This window comes from Lates calcarifer, linkage group LG16_LG22 (assembly GCF_001640805.2).
Source record: "Lates calcarifer isolate ASB-BC8 linkage group LG16_LG22, TLL_Latcal_v3, whole genome shotgun sequence".
NCBI lineage: Eukaryota > Metazoa > Chordata > Actinopteri > Centropomidae > Lates > Lates calcarifer.
In genome coordinates this window covers 6,127,799-6,146,632 of record NC_066848.1, presented here as the reverse complement: position 1 = coordinate 6,146,632, position 18,834 = coordinate 6,127,799, and the positions used below count along the sequence as shown (strand labels likewise).

Sequence of the window (18,834 nt, the reverse complement as noted above, 5' to 3'; positions counted from 1 at the left end):
CACAACGGAGTCCATTAGACAGAAGGGCAGCATCTTAACTAGGGTATGGTGTGGAAGGTAGGATGATGACAAAAAGGAAAAAAAAAAGCACTTTTTCCCTTAAGGGATCATTAGATGTTTCCTTCTTCAGAGATGGGACCTACTTGACTATCATCAACCTACAGTACATCATAATTGAATAATTTAGTGTTAGTCAGTTGAGACTGTTTAAAACAGCAGAGTTTGGGTCAACGTCTCAGTTACTGCTTTGCAAACAACTATATTCTGCCATTTAGATTGAGATTTAGAAGAGATTGTTTCTTTTTGACTTTAAGATTGTCTTATCATTTGGTATGTAATAAGTAATCACAAAAGAAAATCACATCAACATTCTACAAAAACTAAATGTGCAACTATTCCACATGTGAATACAAAGCAGAATACTTCTAGTCTAGTCCTCTGTAGATAATAGTAGTAAAATGCCATTGTTACCAGTGGCTCAACATATTGTGATATGTGATATAATTCAAATAAAAGTGAAGTTTTTCCCTTTTTAATGTACTTTCTGCTCCAACTGATGTAGACATTTAGTTTTTCTAGTTTGTTTAACTGATAACAAAAAGTCTGGATTATTCCCTCTAGCACTAAATTTGACTTGAACAAGCCTCCATAGGTGGAGGCCTGGAGAAGGGAGAGGAACAGAATAAGAGAGTGTTCTTCCACAACTTTGCACACAGACAAGTGTATGCAGCTGGCACTTGACTGCACAGATTTGTACACTTTTAGCAATGACAACAACTAAGTTTTAACATTGTTGATTTTGGTCCAGGTCTTTGAGACAAATCTTGCCATGTGTCAGTTTTATTGAATCATTTTTTGTTTATTATGTTGAATTTCTGCTCTGCTAAAGAGAATAATGAATGAATGAACTGAAACATTTTTCCTGTTATGTGAGGACCAAATAATTGCAGATTGATGAACACAGTATATAATTAAATCAACATGAAAATTTTCAGAGGGATTAATTTCTTAAAAATGATCACTGAAAAACCTTCTCACAACATTAAACAAAAATGTGCAGTTTTTACTCTGACAAGCAATTGTTTGTGCCTTAATATTAAATAAAATGAATATATGAACATTTTTAAAACACCAGCTCTGAATTAATTCAGACAGCATGCCATACAGTAAGTGTTGTTAGACAATTAGAGCAAAGGCTACATGTCTCTCAGTAAGATTTAATGCAAAATTTAGTGACAAAAAAGTGTGGCCCACTTTTGCTTGGAATTGGAAATGTAATTGCATTTTCTTTCTTTCTTTCTTTCTTTCTTTCTTTCTTTCTTTCTTTCTTTCTTTCTTGTTGTGGTTGTTCGTAAGTCCAGATGCTGTGCGGTTACACAGCGCCTAGCTTCTGCATCTGTTCTGTCACTGACAATTCTGCAGTCCTGGAGTTACCTGAATAATCACACAGTCAAGTTTTTATCAAAACTACTTTTTTTTCTCAGCCAAAGTATATTTTTTTATATTTAATTAAAAACCACAGGCACACACAGGAATGGAGCATCATTTAGAGGAGAGAGGGTGCATTGTTCACAACTGCCAAACTTAATAAATTCTAAATCCTTTATATGAAACTACTTTGTTGCCTGTTGTAATTAAAATATTTACTAGCCAAAAACATGTTTGGCAGTAGCCAAACATGTTTTTGGCTAGTAAAACATGTTTTTAAAAGCATGTTTTTGTTGCACACAGTTGCACACAGATTACCCATAACAGTTGCAAAGCTTAGCTAGTCTGTGAAAAAGGGTGAGATACTATCATTCAATGTATGGTGAGAGAGTGACTTTTGTGACTGACTGTGCTTCTGACTGACCTGAATTTGGTTTCCGATAAGGACATGTTGTGCCATGGGAAAAGCAACTCACCATCTTACACAAGTCTATTCCATTTGTATTATTCAGTTTAAATTACGGCAGTTCCCTATCAGCTCCTCTGTAAATATATTGTGTCTGCAGTCTGCAGGAGAGGATGCTGGGGAAGGGAGGTTCATTCTGCAGCAGTGATGTAAAGTCTTAAATATTTATGAATTACAACACAAACCCTACATAGTAAGAGTATTATTTAGTCATTCTAACTTAAATATAACAGTTCTAGGCAGAACATGTATTTTAGGATGTACGTACTGTATTTATTGTACCTTTGGGGCTTCCTTTCTGCAGGTTTTAGTTCCAATGTAATATAGAACTCAGTAATTTAAGCTGTTTTTAGATTTTTTATGAGTGAGCAGCTTTTTGTATGTCACTTCAGATCATTTATATACATAAAAATCAGCTCTCTGCAGGGAGTCTAGCTTCCCTTCAGGTGATTTACATGAATTCAAATAACACACAGAAGTCAAAGACTGAGTAAAAAAAAAAAAAAACGCCAGTATTCATGTATATGTTCAGTTTGGTTATATAGTATTAGAATAACTGGCATAAGTGGATACTGTTTCCCCATGACTTTGTGCTAGGGAATGTGAGGTCTGGAGTGATCAGAAGCTCCACGGGAGTCAAAAGGAATTTGATGGCATTTTGCAGGAAAGTGTGTTAAAGGTTGGAAATGTTGTGGGAGTGAGCAAGTGTGGGATAACAAAACAGTCCTGCTGAATTCTCAACTTCAGGCAAGTAATAAAATAATTGATCCATCACTCTAATCACTTGTGCTCTTGGCTGCAGATTTGTATCAAAATTAAGGAATTATTCATTTTTGACCGCCAAAATGACCAATGTTCTATAAAGAGAGACTCAAACACTCCTTGAGTATAGATGCTTTGTAATATTTCAGAGCCATTCTAACACCAGCTCTTACATCACCTGAACATTGTGGATCAAAGGGGATATCTATACTCCTAGAAAACTATGGACAAGCATAATGCAGATTTCATGCTGTTGGTGGACAACTGAACACCACATTTCTGATTCTCTCAGAAACACTTCACGCTGCCAAAATCATGGCTTCTTTTTATGTTGCACATATGTGATTAAATTGAGAGTTAAACCATTTTTTGCCAAGTTGATAGATGTTTTGTCATGTGAATCTGAATATGTTGAATGAATATGCTGGTATATAAGTGCAACATTATTTATTGTTTGCATTTGAGAGATTATGTGGAAGTATGTCATTCTGTGTGGCTGTGTAGTAATGTGGTTTCAGAGAAACAAAACTGTGAGCGAGAGCGACTATCAGCCTTGTGGTTTCTTTCTCAAAGTAACAAGAGAAAACCACATAATGACTGTAAAGGATCACAATAACAAGTAAATGTGTTTATATTACAGGACCCTTCTCACCACAATAATGAGACAAGAAGATCTCCTTATGACAAAAATTGTGGCAAAATTCTTTAATTAATCAAATACTCCTCTGTATTTGACAGAATCTGATGTTGTTTATGTCCTCATTATCAGATGAGCCTTGTACCACTGCTCTGGTAATAACTTAGAGGAAATTTGCTTCTGGATCCCCTTGTGTCATATTGCCTCAGTAAAGTGGTTAAGCTGTCGATTTAAATAAAGAATAGGACTCTCATGTACAGCTGCCATATAATACAGTGTATGTAGGCAGAGGACCCACATAAAGTGATACAATCTGATAAAAATCATGTCACAGTCATGTCATTATAAGTGCAACTTACGTGCAATCTATATTAGCCGGTGTTTTCATAGGGGCAATTATTTAACACCGGTATTGCCACTGCATCTGTTTTCTGAATGGTGTTTAATATGAGGCTTGCAGGGAATAGGCAATGAATTAGTCACGTCTCTGGTGAAGCCAGACTTAATGTGATAAGGGTAGGTAATCATCTTCTGCAGATATATAATTCACTATTAATAGCCGTTCTAACTCTAAATTTAACCATGACAAATTATTGTATTTCTGAGTCATTTTACCGACCGCTCACACTCCCCATCTTTCCTGTCCCCCCTTAACCTATTTCAAAGAGTTGCTGCTACTGGCCTAAATGTGTCACACCTAACAAGGCTTGCTGCAAATTTAGCCTGTCAATATGTGTCAAGCCTCATTCATCAGCTATCATTCTTTATCTCAGCTGTCCTTCTTCTTTCACATTTCACCACCAAGAGGCTTGACTTTGCCCTGAGCATGCATAGTTCAGTCCCACCCCCAGGTCCTCTGCTTCAAGGTGTAAAAGCAATGATAGTCACTGTCCTTGCTAAACCTAAGTGCAACAAGGGAAAACAGAGGAAGGGGCTTGGGGTAAACACAGTGTAACCAGCTGATTGTGAATCTCTCAGCAGAATTTTGATATAGTGACTGGTGATTGACATTATCTACTCTTTTCTCATTGAATGGTTGTGACAGGCATGAGAATCTCACACCTGCATGAGATACTTGACTACTGAGTGTCAACATACTGACATACAGTAACATTTGTTGGGGTTTTCTTTTCTTTAAGGATCAGTTAGTCGTTTACAATGAAAATAAATATATTTCAATATATTGTATATTTTTGTTCCAGGGTTTGAAAGGTGACCCAGGGCCAGTTGGTCCAGTTGGTCCTAAGGGAAACAAAGTGAGTGAGCCTGCCATACATACTGGGCTGGACAAAATTACACTATAATTGTTCTCGTTTTTTTAAATGAAAATAGATACTTCAGGGAATCTGCTTGACTTTCATGAGCTGTAATCCCAGTCTCAATAACGTGTTTGCCCATCTGTTTGAAGTGCTACTATGATTGCTACTCCAAACATGGCCAGCTAAAGAATATTGTTATTGCGATCATAACTTACTGATGGTCATATACAGTAGCTTTTACCCTGGCTGAGAGAAAATGTTCCACTCACTATATTTGCAGAGTATTTGTATATTCATAGGGATAGCTGTTTGTAATGGACATACCCAACAAAATCCCCTTATCTAGCCCTCTCTAAACAGTTTTCATAGGACTAAAGCCTACAGCAAAAAAATGTGGATTGCATACTATTGCCTTCTGGTTTGGGGACCGCTCACAGGGACTCTTGATTTAGAATGTATTTGACACTTGGTCTCAAATATTAGGAATTCAGCAGTAACATAGAAATGTTCTGTACAGTTGGCTATGAGCAGTTTCCTCATTATTATTATTAGCTTATTTTCCAGGGACAGTCCACATTAATAAACATCACTGTTGTGCCTGGACAGATCTTACAAAGTCACCCTAAATAAAAGAATATAAGGTTAAAACCACAAAGTTGATTTACACATGCAAGACGTGTGAGAGACAGGTTTGATGCACAACCTTGTTCTTTTCTGCAGCTTCTTTATAGTCTGTTAACTGACATCACTGACATGAATTAGATTAAGTCTTGTTGGTCTTTTTAAACTTTTCTTTTCTTTTCATCCCACAGTGGGATTATTTTCCATGTATGAGATGAAATGCTTTTCCTGTAATTAGTTGCCATATCTCCTGCTCTTTTATTTTTCCTCCCTTATTGGGGCTTTTTTTTGTTGTTGTTGTCTTTTGGTAGAACTCACCGCATAATTGTAGGTGCAATGCTCTGTCTGCCAGCCTTGAAGTTATAATGAGGTCTGTGTGTTTCTCTGAAGACAACAGAGAATCACAGGGTATTTTATCCTATTTTCCGGATGGGAGGTGGGGGTGGAGAGAACGTTTGTTTGTATTGAAACTGACAGAGGGAGGCAGATTTGGAAGCACAAAGTAATGAGTCCCCTGAATATCCCATAGCAGGCATATTTTAGCTGTGACATTCATTTAGACAACAAAATGGATATGAACTACAAGCTCATTTTTTCTTTCATCCACATCTGATACAAGGGTATTGCCAGTTGTAAAGTCCACTGCTTTTCAACTCTGGGCTTTATAAAGTACTGTTGGGATTGTGGAGAAAAAGGGAGAGAACTGCAAAAATGTTGGACAGTGATACATGAGTTTTATCTGAAAAGACAAAAAAAAAAAGAAAACAAGAGCGGCAGTAAAAGGCATGTGAGATCATTGCTTACATTGGGTTATGCAGGGCGTCAAAAGACATCCACTTCTTTCCTTATATGACTTTTTGTGACTGCCTGTATGTCACAGTCACCAAACAATGTTATCATACCTGTCCATTGTTAATACTGCAAAGCTTTTACATGATACAGTACGGCTGTGTTTATTTTAAGTCCTGTCACGTTTAATAGCCAGCCCACCTGCCAGTTGTCTGACAGTGTGAAAGTCATCAGACAGCCTTCATTTCATGACATACTGTAAATACCAGTTAATGGTCATATATAGCACATGTACACAGGGCATATATTGAAATGTTACTGGTATGTAAGCAAAGTCTTATTTTACCTGACCTTCAATTTTTTATCACAAACATGATGAGCCTTTAGGCTAGATATTTAAAAGTCAGAAATATATTGTATAGATTTAGCTGTAGCCATTTCCATTACCCGCAGTCTGTTAAAGATGTTAAGAGTGAATTTTTTTGAATTTTCACTAATTATTATCTTCCTTCACAGGGTGATGTGGGTAAGCCTGGAGCTCCGGGGCTGCCTGTAAGTTCACACTATTTCATTTGCATCTCATTATGCTGTCTGTATATGTAAGGACATTCAAAAGAACTTGAAATGTAAAAAATGCACTCATGTGGGTGTGACCTAAAAAGGCTGGACTGAGCTTTGTAAATATTGCAGCCTTTTGGCTGACCAGGCGCTATACACAGTGTTAAAACATCTGGCCCACAGAGATGGAAAGTGAGGCACTCAGGTGAGCAGTCTGTGTCACATTACCATCGCCTGGGAATGGGTCAAACAAGAAACAGATAGACAGGGCTCAGTGGGCATCCATGGGCCAAAAGGATAGGGATGAGCAGCCAGGCAGAGAAGAATGGAGCTCCAAGCCTCGGGTTGGGGGTGGAGGTTGAAATGTAGTCACTAGCTGTATCCTACATGGGTGAGACATGTACTTATTGGGTTGGTGGCTGTCCCTGCAGACTAGCATTTACAGACACCCGGGAAGAACCACTGCACGCTTTATGTATTTTGATCTTATAATTGGACTGGCTGTGCTTTTTCTGTGGTCCAAAGGACAGATAACATAAATGAACTCATCCCAGTGCACACACAAAGTGCAGGTACAACAGACAGCAGATATATGTACCCACAGATGCTTGCATAGTTACCTATCAACACATATAGTAAATGTGTGGGCACAGATGCAAACACACCTACTCTCAATACATCCCAGCCAGGGAGTTGACGGCTACTGGAGATTAAAGGTATACTGCGGGTGGTTTGCTAATTATATACACATCATGAGGGGATCAGGCTGCCAGTTTTAATCAGCACTGGAGTGATACAAAAACTGTGTCCCACTGCTTCTGGCTTGCCCTTTTTATGTCACGAAAGTGCTTAGGATACCCACAGAATACTGTGCTACCATCCATTAGCTGTTTTCTAATGCTAATTTTGCATTTATATGGGCAAGCAAAATAAGTCTTTCCCTTACTAGTGAACATTGTTTTAGCAAACTTTTTCACTTTTCATTCCAGTAAATTGGTTGGTGAGTGTGAGCAGAAAATGCTGGAAGGAAGCTCGAAAAGTAGTGTGGACCTGCTGAGAGTGGATTTGCATTGTAGTGCTTGTTACCCAAGGTCAAAACCCTATGCTCACAAGCCAACACAAATGTACCATTGTATATGAATAACTGATTTACCATCAAAAGAGGTGCAGGGAGACTGAGACATGTTTTATTTAGGTTGTCACAGGTCAAAGCTGTCACTTTTTATAGATACAGCTGCAAATATCCTAGGACCATCCACTTCCTTCTGATTTTTTTTCTTTTGTTACTCTGTGTGAGGCTGCTGACTAACGCGAACGACATACAGTATGTTGTGAATGTCAGTTTCTGCAGCTGTTTCCAAGGAAAGTCAACAGCATTTGACTTGTGGATGCCAATTGAAAGAGGACACCAATTATTTGGCTTGTATTTGAAAGCTGAGATGTTGTATGTGGCCTTGTGTCCATTCTGTGGCCTGGTGGATAGACGACTCTGTCTGCCCTTTTCTGACAGTGGCCAGCAGGGTGTCTGGGGAGTTGTAATAGTCATGCCCTAAGTTTTCTTAGGGTCATTGCGGCCAAGGATAATTACTTGACCTGATGACCAATTGTGTTTCTTGCCTATAACTGGCCAACATGTATTGTGATAACGTATGTTGTGTTTTCATACTGACTGACATGTTTTTTACTGTTTGTTCGATTTCCAGGCTGACAATGAATGTCTCAAAGGAGATCAGGTACTTTAATTACATTTATATTGTTCTTGTGGAAAACATCTAAACATTCTGTATTCTTGAGTTTATGTTTTTGTTTTCTTGTAAACATAAATCTTTATTTGCCACCTTAAGGGCCCTCGAGGTGACAAAGGAGAAAAGGTAACAAATTAATCACCACATTTAAGATAAGTATCTAATTTTTGTCTGTTTTTTTCTTGTTGGACCAAGTGCACATAACGTGTTCTCAAGCAATTAAACACAACTATTAGGATCACCAAGCAATTATTGAAGCACCATAAGCATATCCTTGCAAGAACTTCAAAACAAAATGTGCAGCATACAGCTTGATTAACTTGTTAATAGTTCCCTATCAAGATACTGTGTAGAATAATGGAATGAAGCTCTGATCAACTGAGGCTGCAAATTGCCTATTAAAGGGATGGTGGAGAAGTCACCTAGAAATTGTTCATGAGTAAGAATAGAAACTACAGCTGTACATTCTCCCCTCTATCTATTCATGCAATTTTAAGTAAGCTAATGCTGTGTTTCCTATCACTGCAAATAAGCCCACTAGTTATCTACTGGTCTGCAGAGAACATTTGGCATGAACATCTGTCTGCATGAATTTTTATAAGAAGCAAGCCACTCTTCCCACAGTGCCAAATGCACATGAATGTAGCGCCCAATTCATTCACATGTCCTTTCCCCAGGGATTGCCTGGGGTGCCAGGTCAGCCAGGAGAACCAGGCAAAGAGGGCAAAAGGGTGAGTAAACAGAAACAGGCCACTAGTTGTGTGGTCTGGCTGTTGGTTACACTTACTGAGAGAACCTGGCCTGGGGAAAGGCCAAACAGCAGCTGAGTGGCTGTTGTTGTTTTGGGGGAGGCAAAGATTATCTGTGGCAAGGGGATTGCAGTGAGCCTGGAAATATGGAAGGGTTGGTGTGGGCCTGTTGTATGACAATTAATGAATGGGCTCCATGGTCAAGGGGTCACATACACAAACAGTATGACTGGCAGCACACATGGTTAAGTCCCACTGGGTTGTGGTGGACAGTGTTCAGTTTCCTAAAAGGTCAGCTCAGCTTGGGATAGAGACAATGTCCATGTCTGAATCAACTGAAACATTATATCATATTTATTTATTTCTCACTTCTAAATGTAATAAGTGTGGTTAGGAATACTACTGTTGGGGTACACACAAACATATAAAAAAACTTGTTGTCTTACTGGGGCCATATATGAAATTTCAGTTTATTACATCTGAATAGTGTAAAGCCTTTGTACTTTTAATGATGTAAATAATTTAGTTGGTAAACATTGTAACATGATGGTGGGCTGAAGATTGCCCCACTGCAAGAATGTTATTTTTCCTTGACATTACAGCTGAAAGGCAGTTTTCAAGGACAGGTGGAGAGAGTGTCCTTTTGTGTCCAGTGTAATTAACTTGTGTGAATACCTATGCCTGTGTCACTGTGATCAAAACTGAGCTCTTCAGATGACTCAATCCTGTTTGTCTAACAAAGAATGCTCATAAAAAAGCAAAAAAGAACAATTTGGCTCCACTGCAGCAAAATATAAAATATATAGCAGGTTGAGCTGTAGAGCACCCATAAGTAGGTCAGGCAAATGTTCTTTTCAGATTAAGCAAGAGCCGAGATGATGCACAATACTCAAGACATCTGGACACAAGTATCTCAAGAATTCCACCCTTCGGTGCATGAATTCATTCAAACTCAAAACTTGTTCCAATAGCATTAACAATTTATGGCCTATCATCAGTTGTGTTATTTCTCAATGGATCCTTTCCCCCAGTGCATGAAGTAACAGAATGTATTGTCAGGGAAAGTATTCATGGTCAACAAAAGTGAGCTCAGAGGCTGGTGCAGGTAGTTTTTTTTACTCTTTTGTTTCTCTGCCTCATTAGTTGGGTGTTATTTTTTACCTAACCTGACTTAAGTAGGGATTGAGCGTCAAAGGGAGAGTGTCAGAGGCATCAATTACAGCGTGCACTTTTCTTCTGGAATACTGTTTTATGATGAATCTTTCAATCATAATTGGTTTTGAGGAAATAGAAAGTCGCTCTGCGTTTGATGTTGTGGTTTCTTGGTTTCCTATATACCCACAATATTTCTTGCACTAGTTATTTCTTTGAAGATTTTGCAGGTGAAACAGCCATAGGGCTTGAAGCTGGCCATTTCAGACTTTCTGCTGTTGTTGTTGCTGAAGACACAGTTCTGATCTATTAATACCCTGTCTTTGATGACTGGCTGACTTCATGGTGACTGTTAATGTGCTAAGGTTTCTGCTTATTCTTAGCTCTAGGAGTCACATGTGGCCTCAAAGTTGTTGACCAACCTGTGTTTCTGCAGTTTGACAGCCTATTTTAGGAGGGTGGACATGTATCATTATCAGGGGCTAGCTAGTGGCCAGCTGATACAGCAAGAGACTCTCACCCAATTAGCAAGTCTTGTCTATGCTTGCAACTTATTGGTTTCAGAGTCTTAGCTGCTGTACAAATGATGCAGAATATCTTGACGGAGAATGACCACTCCACAAACCTCATAGAATAGCCGGGAGTGGAAAGCTTTCACAAGGCCTTAGATTCAAGCCAGGCCATCTCTCACACTGTCTACTTCAATTTATTGTTGAGGAAAATACAACCACTCTAAGCCATTTAGATTTACTTCAAGGAGATGTGGAGGACATTGCAGTGAGGAAAGGAGGAATGATGCCATTTGCACTGATCCTTCTCTGAAGCTTAAAGCAACATATGCAAGAGAGGATATCAAGGGCAGTCACCCAACCACTTCTGTGACCCCATGTCTAACATTCTCAGAATCTTGATTTTATCTTATTACCTTGACGGATGACTAGTTCAGTTAGTCAGGGCCAGTCCAACCATGTCTAAGAATTTATGGGAATGTATTGCTCCCACATTACACATTGCCATTAATAGTGATGTGAATGGCTTGGTTTTATCTATTATATATGGCACTGATACAGAATGGCAGGCAAAGAGTAGGACTTTGGGATTCAGTGGCACATTACAGCAGATCAAAAACGAAGATGGGGAGCACCAGTAAAAAGGATATGCCCCCCTTGCTGACTGTGGTGTGCTAAAATATTCATCAGGTGCTGTAATGATGTGCTAAGCTCTATGTTGTCATTGTAGGCTGGCACTGCCCTACACAGGCTGAGGAGGTGAAAGACAGGCATGCTGAAGGAGGCAACCTTGAAATCTTAGAGTTTTCAGTTTAGTCATTCAAGCAAAGTATTAGGTATGCTCATGCAGCATGTAGTGAAGACAAGTGCCTGCCTGATACCCATCAACAAATATGAGGGACTGTATAATAAAGTCTTATGTAGATACAAAAGTGATGTGGGATTTGGTGGCAGAACACATTGCAAGTACCAAATGACATAATTTTGCATACTAAAAATAGGACTGAAAACCTACGCTTGGTCAATGTACTCTGCTTCTTTAAAGCCAAAATACACAAGAACACCACGGCAGGCTTGGTTTATTCATGTCCTGCCAAGTCTTCCCAGCATACTCTGCTTCATTAGTTGGCACAGTATTGTGAGTGGGTTCATTGCAGACACAGGTTCATCCCTGAGCAAGGTAGTAGGTTCCCATGAATTAATAAATAATCACTTTATTAAATCCCCCATTACAAGGTGGGGCTTGGAGTTTTAATCCATGCCTAACACCACATTAAGCCTTATTAGCTGTATAAATGTACCTGTATAGAAATATAAGGCCTTGCTAAATATAAGTCACTGACGAATGCCATGTTGATTCCTTCGGTTTGCCATAGAGGCCATATGATGTTAGTAATACATTATAGATGGGTATTTGTTCTTATTAAATTTTTGGTTTCATGGTCATTATAAATGGATGTAGTCTATACATAGATTATCTCTACTGATAAACAATGCACTCTTTGATGCATTTTGCAGAATGTAAATAATGTGAATGCAAAACATTTGAAATCTCCTGTAATCAGCTAAGGGCCTCTACTGTGTCAAGGATTCCTCATCTCCCGCTTTGGAAAATGCACGTGTGTGACAGATGTGCTGCACAGTGTTTGTTCTTATTAGACATAGCTGTGCTAGTGCAGAGATGATGAAACTCGAGCAAGCCCTAGAGGAAGCAGAACACTGCAACTGCTCTGTCTACGGATGTGTTCTCTTCATATGAATTATGCAGTGTAGTGCAGTGTATCCTCTTACTGATTTATTTATTTATTTAAATCTAGTTAGTTGGTTATTTCTTCATTCATTTTGCTTAGAGAATGAACTAGTTGGCACAGTTGGCAAATGATGTGGATTGGTAGCTGGCAAGTTGCAGCTCTGTAATAAACATGCAGGTGTCTTTTACTGTGCATTTCTGTAATCTCTGATGCTGCAAAAAATTTACCATCAGGTAAGAGTTGACATTCTCAGTTGACTGCCTTCCGATTGTCTCCATTATCTCTTTCCTATAAAATGGCTCCTGAAATACTGGTCTGCATACCTCAGCTGGGGATGTGGGTGGATCACTGTGTGCCACATGAGATGTCTGCGTCATATGTCAAGGAGATAAGAGAGAACAAAAGTCAAAATAAAGCTGAAAAGGCCTGGAGACTGTTGCTAGCCAGGCAACTCAACATGACCTAGTGAATGGAAAAGCCATTAAAAGAGAGAGTTTTAATCTTGGAGGAATCATTTTCTCATTAAATAATATGATGTGCCACATCAATAATACCAATAAATCCCACTAGACTATTGATGGCTATTGAAGAAACATTACAGAGTGGAGCTCTAAGATATGGCAGAACTCTGATTTTGCTAACAGGTTATTCATCCCATGTTCAACCAGTTCCTCCTCTCAGCCTTTATGCAGTAGACTCACCATGGTCTCTAATTACACTGTCCAACAGATCATTAATTATTTATTTCCAAGTCATCTTTTGTTCACTTGTGAATGAGTTATTAGAATGTAAAGATGTTTTATGCTAATATTTTTCACAGAGATAAGTTGATGGTATTAGTTCTATGTAACACATGCAGGCACATACATTTGCTAAATATATTTGTATCTTGTGACAGTAGACATGCGGCAGCATGGAGCCTTATATTAGTTTACTTTTTATTTTCCTGTAAGTGCATATCAGTGAAGTCATGAGACTAGTTAGACATGTGATCCTTATGCCGGAAGTCAAATGAAACCAAAGAACAACTTTGGAGTAAACATGATGTTTACTCATTGGTTGTTGTGTAGGAAGACAGTTTTTCAGTGAGGAGATTCTCCTCCAGTTGTAATGGGAGAGATGGCTATTTGTAAAATAATACTGAGTCTGCATCTCAAAACTTCAACTGCTGCCACATCACATTTGTCAGCTGTCATCACTTCAAATCATGTGATAGTACTGTCCCAGATCAATGCACGTCAGTAATTGTAGTGCAGACACACTTTCAGTTCTTCACTTGTGTCAAAAATTTTGAAACAATGTTACTAACATCAACAACAGCTGCATGGACACTTTAAAGTGGCATGGATATAATCTGTCAAAACAGTAGAAAAGATCATCTGTCTTGTGTCTGCTTGGCAACTGGACTGGTCCACATTTCCAAAGAAGAGGGAGCTAGTCTTTTGGAAGTGATAGTGGTGTTTACATTTTCCATTCATGTCCTGTGCTGAATGACTGAGACAGCTGTCTATATGTCCTGACCAAAGGCACAGGCATTTTCTTTTCCATATTTTCCTCCTTCACCCTTGTGTTGACACATGTCTCAAAGGTTGTCTATCCACTGGGTGTTAGGCTACTGGTCAAATGTTTTTTTCCTAGACCAGGGAACAACTATGTAATCTTGTACCTTTCTCTCTCACCAAACTATTGGCTATTATCTCTCAGCACAAGGCACATTTGTCTGTGGTTGACTTGACCATGCTTAAATGTGTGCAGCCTTTCAGCCATGATGGGAGGAATTTTTCTAACTGGGCACCAATATCCTACTGGAACTGGATGGAATTATACAGGTGTACTGAGGTCAAAACATTAGTGTCAGGTTAGATACAATAACATTCATCTACTCTAAAACTAAATCTGTGCATCTCCATTGCACAGTTAATAGCTTTTGTCATTTAACCTAATTTAGTTTGAAAAAGTGCGCTGTTCTCTAGAAACCAAATGCATGCTGTAACTGGAATTTAGATGCCTCTCCTCTACAGGGCCAAGCAAATGTTGTTCTGAGATAAATGAGCCACCACAGTATATATAATATTCATATTATATCTGATGGACTTGGCTGGGGTTCATTTGGATCAGTCTGTGTGTCTGCAGAGACCAAAGCAGGCAGTGACAGTGATAGGGAAGGAGTTATGGTTTGATTTGCAGGGACTGGAACATTTGGCAGCAGTTTCCTGCTCCATAGGTAGAGGCAGACATGAACAGCAATGCAACTGTAACAGACTGTTGACCTCTACCAGAGCACCTGCAGGGTGAGATTATTAAGTAACGAGTCCCTGGTGAGAATAGCAGCCTTCCTGCCAGAAGTTCTCCATGGGAGGCTGCTGCTGATTTGGGTGATACAGTAAATGCATGAAATTCTGCAGCTATTTGATTGGAGCCATGGTTTTTGTTGTCCAGCTAAGGGCACCACTATAACGATATGGTACATTCATTTCTCCCTCCCGCTTTCTTAACAAGAGCCTATATATAAGTTACCTTCCTTCAGAGAACTAGCATTTATAATTTAGACAAGCAGAGGTTGTGTGATGTTTTGTTGTACTTTAAACTGCCTTCAGTTAGAATTGATGTTACTAATCTGATTCTAATATATTTTGATATGTTAATATACAGAATTATACTGTATGTTTTATATTAAAAAACAGTTGTAAATTCAATGTAGGCTACTTTTTTTATCACAATAATTACATGTATAGTACATACAGTGTAACTCAGTTTAACATATACTACTACATACACATAACACCTATAAAACAACTGCAGAGTTAGAGACTAGAGTTAGTGATTATACTGATGATCTGTGTTATTTAAACAGTGTTTAAATACAGTAGTGTGATGTACATATGTAGCTACAGTTTTAGCCCGACCCGTTGAAGCTCAATGGCAGAGTAACACAGAGAGAAGAATTTACAGGTCAGCAGGGCTCACAGCTGAGATTTTATGGCAAGATTTACACCATGTGTGATTTTACAAGTTGGGGGAGGATTTGTTAACCCTTTGTTTCACAAAAAGGAATAGGCTGTTCTTCTCCGTCTGTCCAAGTTCATATTGAGAAAATCCAGAGAGCCATGCTTTTGACACCTGTATTACACCAGGAGGTAACACGTTTGCCCAGTGCACAAGGCAATTAATCTTGTCAATGTCAAGTGCATTGGGAGGGAGGATGAAACAAAGATTTGACCTGATTGGCTATGAAAAGGTCTCACTTTTAGGCCCAGTTGGGAAAGAGGAGGGTTACAGGGGGAAGCGTTTGGCACATGCAAGGACAGATGCACAGAGCTTTGATTTATCTGTCTGACTCCCGTCTTTCCCAGAGAGCCCCAGTATGGCGACATCCATGGGTGTCCAGAATAAACACATATTAATTGGCCAATTAATTACAGGGACGAATACAGGGGGCAAGACTTTGAGAGGGCCACTTTGATTGCACATTGTTCACTGGCTTTTGAAGTCATTGCATGTGTGTGTGTGTGTGTGTGTGTGTGTGTGTGTGTGTGAGTTGATGTGTTTATGTATACAAGTGAAAAGCTTATGCTCAACAAGGGGTAATGTAGGTCAACACATCCTCTGAGCATTAGATAGGCTTGCTATAGTTGGCCAGAGCATGGCCCTCAATCACACATCTACGACTTAACAACTTTCTCAGGAGACAGAGTTGTACCACACAGCAGGGACACTGCAGGCAATATATGTGTCCCTGCTGCTCCAGTGTCCAAATTCATCAGGACTTGGCATCCCTATGGCCTGTGTCTAATACCTCTCCAACATTTTCAAGTGTTGTTTCAATGTCTGCCAGGCCATACCAACACTAATGGAGTGTCATGTGTCAGATAGGGTCAGCTGAACTGAATTCACTCGACTCTTTGAGGTATGTCACTGGACAGGAGGTGACTGGCCCTTGTGACTGTTCAAGATATCATAGTCCACACCACAGCTTTAGTCATCCAAACAATGAGATTTCTCTGGCACCACACAGTCAAGTAATATATAGAGACTCTCTCCTGGCATTTTAGGTCAGTTTAAGGAGGAGGCAGAGATTGAGAAATGCTGAGAATATAAATATCTTTAAAAGGGCATTTTGGATCTAGGGTGCTTAGATTGAGGCATGCCTCGAGTAAGCTCTGTCTATGTCTGCCATTTCCTCGGCCAAGGGGAGGGAGGAGGACACAGAGAGCTCAGAGTGCAGGGGAAAGGAGGCTGGTCGGGGAGGAGATGTAGCCCTGAACACTGCAGAACACAGAGGCGTGGTAGTGGGAGGCTGCATCACTTACAGCACACTGTTACAGCCTGCCATCCATATTCTGATTCTCCACACTCTCATCCTGCCCGCAACCAATTTAGATACATTCATCTGTGTCCACTTTAATGGCATGCCAGGGAGCAGCACATTGACAGTGGCCTGATATTATACAGATGGTAGTGTGTGGGACCTTAGTGTAATCTGTTATGCGTGGTGAGTGATATGAAGCATAAGACTCGCCGAGGGCTACAGTACAGGGAGTGAGCGCCCTGTGGATCTTTGCACAGTGTATTCTCCCTGACCTCAAATATTTGGTTTGTAAAATGAACCAGGGTTTATTCAAAGTAGATTTTCAGCCTCTCCTATTCACATGTTGGATAATGCATTAATGAAACACTCAGTATCTGTAAACATAGGATGGGAGCAATCTGCTCCGGATGAATAATACGGCCAAAAGTCCAGATGAGACTGTGAAATTTCTAAGAGCCAAGACTAATAACAGCATCCATTAGGAGATGAGAACATTCAAGAGGCAATGCCGGTCTAGCGAGTAGAGCCAACGCAGTAGGCACCCAGCTTGCATGGATACACTGCACAGACATTCAGTTGATCGGTGGAAATAGAGCTCATAGTTTAATATAGATTTATCATCTTCACCACATAAAAATGCAAATTCAGATAATATCGTCAGCCCTCTTTCCTCTCCTTAGGAGTTGTTAAAGTCAATGAGCTCTTAAAACTCATCACTGAAGACGTGGTAGAGACGTGGTTGTTGTAAAGAGATGTTCTGAGGCTCCCTTGGGACTGCCTTGGCTTAGTTTCTATAGACATTCTCTGTCTGTATTTCCTGTGTTTGCCTTTGGCTCTAGTGTTTGCATACTGTGTGGTAGTGAGGAGTTAGATGTTTGCTGAAATAGCTCTATAATGGTTATTTTACCCGATGATATGCTGTGCTCTATGACTGGGTACCCTTGTAATGCCACCTGTGTCCCTTTGTATTGTGTGGCAGTTGAAAAGAGGCATAATGCAGAATGAAAATTATTGTCACCCTCTCTCACTCTCATACAGCTTCTTGCTGTATGAGAGTGAGAGAGCTATTTCCTTCTTCTCTCATCGTTGTAAGCCCTCTACAGAAAAAATCTCCTTTACGGTATTCAGTGCCTAATTGCCAGACTGCCTAATTAGGGATGTTACCCAACACACATCATACATTCATGCATTGAGGACATCCATCCTCTCTTAGAGAAAGCTTAGAGTCTCCTTATTGCCTCTGTCCCCCCTGCTATGTACAAAATTTGTGGTGAAGCTAGTTTGCCATCTAGTGGTACATGTGAAAAACACCACTTAGTCACATGGGGTCTATGATTGAGTCTCTGTGAGGAAAGCCTTCATGGAAAGCTTTAGCCAAGAGACTATAGGTGCAATCTTGGCCAGCTGAGCTGTGTCTTAAGTCGGCTGCAGTGTCAGCCATCTCTTTATACGTCCCTGAATATTTAGATGGCTGGGAGTTAAAGAGAGCATTGTGTGCCAGTCAGAATGGTGAAAAATGCTAAGCTGCATTTGAGCCCCTGCCAGGCAGCTGTCGGCTTTGCCGTTCTCTTCCTGCCCCGGCCGCTCCTCTTAACCCTCAGTAAACAACTGGAACAAATCCTATTTTATTGAGGCTTTCACCAAGTGCAAGGGATCTCTGCAAGCTCCAGTGCCCAGGCATTTTCTGAGCTTGTGCAGTGTCCTAAGATGGCATCCAGCGAGGGCAGTCAGAAGTAGGGAATTTGCACTGTCTGTCCCTAATTGGATCCTTAATCAGAAGCAGGTGAGGCTGTGGTCTCTGCGGTGTGTTTTGTGACATTTCAAGCAAGCAGTATGATCGATATTTACCCCAGAAACGTCAAAAGCTGTTTGACATAGTGAAAACAGGTTTGGTGACGATTCTGACAACTGCAGCATATCAAGCTACATGGTTGGTGTGAATTCACTGAATATTTGTCCCTTTCACCAGCTGATACTTAAAATATTGAAGCTTATGCCCAGAAGCAGCTGGACTGATGTAGTGTATCTAAGTATGTAAGTATTATCAATCTAGGTGAAGCTGAGCATGTGCCTGTTTGATAGTTTGTTTCTTATAAGAT

At 39.8% G+C, this 18,834-nt stretch overlaps 1 protein-coding gene across 5 annotated transcripts in view; it reads left to right on the top strand.

Moving 5' to 3' along the window:
• LOC108894530 (collagen alpha-1(XIX) chain) overlaps positions 1 to 18,834 on the top strand; it is a 97,892-nt gene that overhangs the window by 28,544 nt on the left and 50,514 nt on the right. For 4 of the 5 annotated variants that reach the window (XM_051076461.1, XM_018693199.2, XM_018693198.2 and 1 more), the window contains 5 exons: positions 4,496 to 4,549; positions 6,479 to 6,514; positions 8,224 to 8,253; positions 8,365 to 8,391; positions 8,943 to 8,996. In XM_051076461.1, the coding sequence (XP_050932418.1) occupies positions 4,496 to 4,549; positions 6,479 to 6,514; positions 8,224 to 8,253; positions 8,365 to 8,391; positions 8,943 to 8,996 (201 nt within the window). The remainder of the gene's footprint in view (positions 1 to 4,495; positions 4,550 to 6,478; positions 6,515 to 8,223; positions 8,254 to 8,364; positions 8,392 to 8,942; positions 8,997 to 18,834) is intronic. The other variant, XM_018693200.2, reaches the window with a different exon arrangement.